Source organism: Musca autumnalis, unplaced genomic scaffold, assembly GCF_047663935.1.
Source record: "Musca autumnalis isolate F117 unplaced genomic scaffold, ASM4766393v1 scaffold_469, whole genome shotgun sequence".
NCBI lineage: Eukaryota > Metazoa > Arthropoda > Insecta > Diptera > Muscidae > Musca > Musca autumnalis.
In genome coordinates, this window is record NW_027412054.1 from 36,133 (window position 1) to 40,829 (window position 4,697).

At 37.1% G+C, this 4,697-nt stretch overlaps 1 protein-coding gene across 1 annotated transcript; it reads left to right on the forward strand.

The window, feature by feature from the left end:
* Nucleotides 1-372: 372 nt before the first annotated feature.
* LOC141404583 (uncharacterized) lies at nt 373-2,861 on the forward strand (the record flags this gene model as incomplete). Its single annotated transcript, XM_073988038.1, has 2 exons — nt 373-949; nt 1,835-2,861. Coding segments are annotated over exons 1-2 (1,604 nt in total), but the record flags the coding sequence as incomplete, so codon positions are not given.
* Nucleotides 2,862-4,697: the final 1,836 nt, after the last annotated feature.

Here is a 4,697-nt window from a genome sequence, read left to right on the forward strand (position 1 = left end):
TTAAAGAATATTTTTCTATGGACGTGGATTTTTTAAAGAATATTTTTCTATGTGTGTTCCAAGAACTCTAGAAAAGCGTGCCCAGACGAACATTGGTGAAAAGTGTGTGCCCACAGAATATCTGTGAAGTGTGTGTGGTCAAGAGACTCCTGTTGTGTGTCAACAGAAAAAAGTAAGAAGTGGTTTTTGTGTGCGCGGACATTTTAACTCTTGTTGTGTGTCAACAAGATAAAAGGAGAACATTTGAAAAAAAAAATTGGACAATAAAGTTTTGTTTCCAAACGTAAAAAAGTTGTGAAATAAAAAATGAGCTCGTCTTTATACAATATTGAAAAGTTAGATGAATCAAATTATGACTCCTGGAGCTTTACGATGAAAGCTGTTTTGGTGCATCAGGAGTGCTGGGACGTGGTGTGCGGTTCATCAAAGAAGCCCGAAAAAGATTATGAGGCATGGGTCAAAAAAGATGAAAAAGCGCTGGCGACCATAATTTTGAGCATAGCGGCAAGGCAGATCTCCTACATAAAAACCTGTAAGTCATCATTGGAAGCGTGGAACACCTTAAAAGATGTGCATAGACCAAAAGGCCCGGTAAGGAAAGTCACCCTTTTTAAGCAATTATTGGGCATGCGTATGGGTGAGGGTGATTGCGTCCAGCAGCATGTGTGCAAATTCGCTGCCATTAGTGACAAGCTGGCGGAAACCGGGATCGAGCTGCAGGAGGAGCTATTCGTGATAATGCTGCTAGCAAGCTTACCAAAGTCATATGAAAACTTTGTGGTGGCTTTGGAAACGAGAGACGAATTACCCAGTCTGAGTGCCTTGAAAATTAAGCTTGCTGAAGAGGGCGAGAGACGAAAGGCAAACGGCTCCATTGGCATAGAAGCAGCAGAAAACGCATTTGTGTCGCACAGCAAAAGTAGAGAAGGTCCCAGAAAATTCTATGCGAGTAAGAATAACAACAACAACCACGAGCGGACGAACAAACATGTGTACAACAACAATAAAAAGAAGGGAAAGTGTTACAGTTGTGGTAAAAATGGGCATTGGGCAGCGCAATGCAAAAACAACAAAGGCAAGGCGAGCGCAAACGCACACACACATTCATTCAGTGTGCTAGCATCAACAAACAATAACAACAACGAATTAAATTCTAATGTGTGGTGCATCGACAGTGGGGCTACGACGCACCTTTGTTGCGATAGGCGAATGTTCGCGAACTACCTGGAACATAGAGAAGAGATAAATTTGGCAGGCGAGAATCAAATCGTATCAAAAGGCAAAGGCACTGTGTTTCTAGAAGGCTGCAATATAATGCTGAAAAACGTCTTGTATGTTCCTGAGCTTCAATGCAATTTTATTTCTGTCGGCAGAGTGGCAAATAAAGCGGCTGTTAAATTTAATGCAAAAGGGGCAAGAATCATAGATGCTGACGGTAAAACACTGCTGTTCGCCAAAAAGGTAGGCGATTTATTTTTATATTACAATCATAAAGAAAAATCATTTTTTATCGATAATAATGAGGCCCTCAAATGGCATTATAGATATGGTCATTTAAATGTGAATAGTTTAAAGAATTTAGTCGACAGAAAACTAGTTTATGGGTTAAAAGCTAATTTTCCTAGAGAAATAAATTGTAAGGTTTGCATGAAAAGCAAATGCACAGCGAAGCCATTTACGCAGTCAGAGAACAGAGCGACAGACTTGTTAGAGGTAGTTCATACAGATTTGTGCGGACCAATAAACAAGCAGTCAATTGGGGGTTCGCGTTACTTGCTTACATTTATTGACGACATGTCGCGGTATGTGTTTGTTTATTTCCTCAAGACAAAAGATGAGACATTTGAGAAATTTAAAGAGTTTAAAGAAATGGTCGAACGTCAAACAGGTAGGAAGATAAAGTGTTTGAGATCTGATAATGGCACAGAGTTTGTAAACAACAACTTCAATGCGTATCTAAAAGAACATGGGATTGTTAGGCAACTTACTGTACCACACACACCACAACAGAACGGTGTGGCTGAGCGGTTCAATAGAACATTAGTGGAGATGGCTAGGTCAATGCTTGTAGCAGCAAATTTGGATGAGTCGTTGTGGGCAGAGGCTGTAAACACAGCAGCGTACCTGCGAAATAGATCACCCACAAAAGCATTAGACGACAAGGCAACGCCATATGAAATGTGGTACAATAAAAGAGCAACAGTAAAACATTTGAAGATTTTTGGTTCGACAGCAATAGCGCTTAACAAGAAACATCACCATAAATTTAGAGCAAAGGGTGAAGAGTATGTTGTTGTAGGGTATTCTGAGACATCGAAGGCGTATCGTTTGTTTGATAAAACTACAAGAAAGGTAGTGTTAAGCCGCGATGTATATTTTATAGAAAATATAAATGACAGCGACATAGTGGAAATGCCAATACCCCATAGCGCAGAAACAAATTCAAAAGTTAGTTTGACGGATAATAAACAAAACAATTTTGAGGATGATGATAATAGCAATGATCATCATAGTAGAAAGAGTGATAGCGAATTTGAGTCGGCTGAAGAAGACAACACTTTGGTAAAGGAAACGGAACATCCCATTGAGGAGGGGAATAATGTAGAAAAGCCGAGAGTGGGTCCAGGTAGGCCAAGAATAGTGAAGACCGGCAAACCAGGTAGACCAAAGAAACAGTATAATGTTTTGAATTTAATGAAGGTTGAAGATATTGTTGTGCCAAATACAGTTGAAGAGGCTATGTCAGGTGAGCATTCCCAATATTGGCAAGATGCAATGGAAGATGAATATAATTCGCTAATGAAAAATGATACATGGGAATTGTGTAATTTACCAACAGGTCAAAGGGTCATAGGCTGCAAGTGGGTTTTTACATTAAAGAAAAATGCGAATGGTGAGATTGAAAGATTTAAAGCCAGGTTGGTTGCGAGAGGTTTTGATCAAGAGTATGGCATAAATTATACTGAGACATTTTCACCTGTAGTCAGATATGAAACAATTAGAATGGTAATAGCTCTTGCAGCAGAATATAACTTACATTTACACCAAATGGATGTGTCAACAGCATATTTAAATAGTGACTTAACGGAGGACATTTATATGAAACAGCCTCAGTGTTTTGTTGACAAAAAGAATCCAAATGCTGTTTTGAAGCTGAGAAAGGCTTTGTATGGGTTAAAGCAATCAGGTAGACAATGGAATAGAACGCTAGACAAAATATTAAAGGAAATAGGGTTTTCAGCGTGTCCTAGTGAGCCATGTTTATATAGGCGAAATGGAAATGGGAAAATAAATTTGATTGCTGTATATGTGGATGACTTGTTAATTGCATGTTCAAGTTTGAGAGAGATGGAGGATATAAAATCAAATATAGCAGCAAGGGTGGACGTAGTTGACAAAGGACCCGCTACGAAGTTCTTGAGCATAGAAATTGAAAGAGAAGGTAGTACAGGTAAAATAAGTATACACCAAAAAGGTCAAATAAAAGAACTATTGGAAAAATATGGAATGAATGAGTGTAGACCAGTTTGTACCCCGTTAGAACCGAAATTTCAGGTAGCATGTAATAATAAGGATTGTAAGCGAGTAGATTCAAAAGATTACCAGTCATTGATAGGATCACTAATGTATTTAGCGATATGTTCGCGTCCAGATATATTACATTCAGTCTGTAAACTCTCACAGAAAAATACAGATCCTCACTACGAGCATATGACAGCGGCGAAAAGAGTTTTAAAGTACCTTAACAAGACTATAGATTATAAATTAGAATATAAAAAGACTGGACAACAGGTAACAGCTTATGTGGACGCTGACTGGGGTGGTGACATAGAAACAAGAAAATCGTATACTGGCTACGTATTTTTGCTCGCTGGGAGTGCTTTTTCATGGGAATCAAAGAAACAAGACACAGTGGCGTTAAGTAGTACTGAAGCCGAATATATGGCTATTTCATTAGCAGCAAAAGAGGCTGTATATTTAAGAAAGTTACTATCTGAAATAGAGATTCATTGTCCTAATAAAATAATTATAAATGGAGATAATTTAGGAGCACTACATTTGGTTAAGAATCCAGTATATCACAATAGAACTAAGCATATAGATATAAAGTTTCACCACATAAGAAATGTATACATAGAAGGACATATAGATTTGAAATATTGTTCTAGTTCTGAAAATATAGCTGATATTTTAACAAAGAATTTATCAAAGGTATCTCATTTGAAATTGGTAAAAGAACTTGGATTTCTGTAAATGAATACTGAAAATATAATATGTAGATAATGAATTGTGATAGTGTATATAGTATCAATGTTTATAAGAATACTTTAAAGAAAAGATGATCTATTCATGTAATGCGAAACATTGTAAGTCAATGTGTGTATGTTGAACGTCGACAAGGAAAAGTATATGTTAGAAATATATGTGTTGAGGAGGGGTGTTAATTGTGAATGAATTGCAACACTGTGATAGCAACACATATATTTAGTCAACGCCACCTGTATGTCATTAATGTAGGTAAATGTATTATGTAATCGATCTTAGTTAATAACCGATTAATCAACATATTAAAAGTAATTTGTCGTTTAGAATTTCGTTTGGAAAGAATTGGAATAATCTAGAATACGTGAATAATGTATATAAGCAGATGTATAGTAAATGAAGCACTCTCAGTTTGTGTAAAAATCCATCAAAGT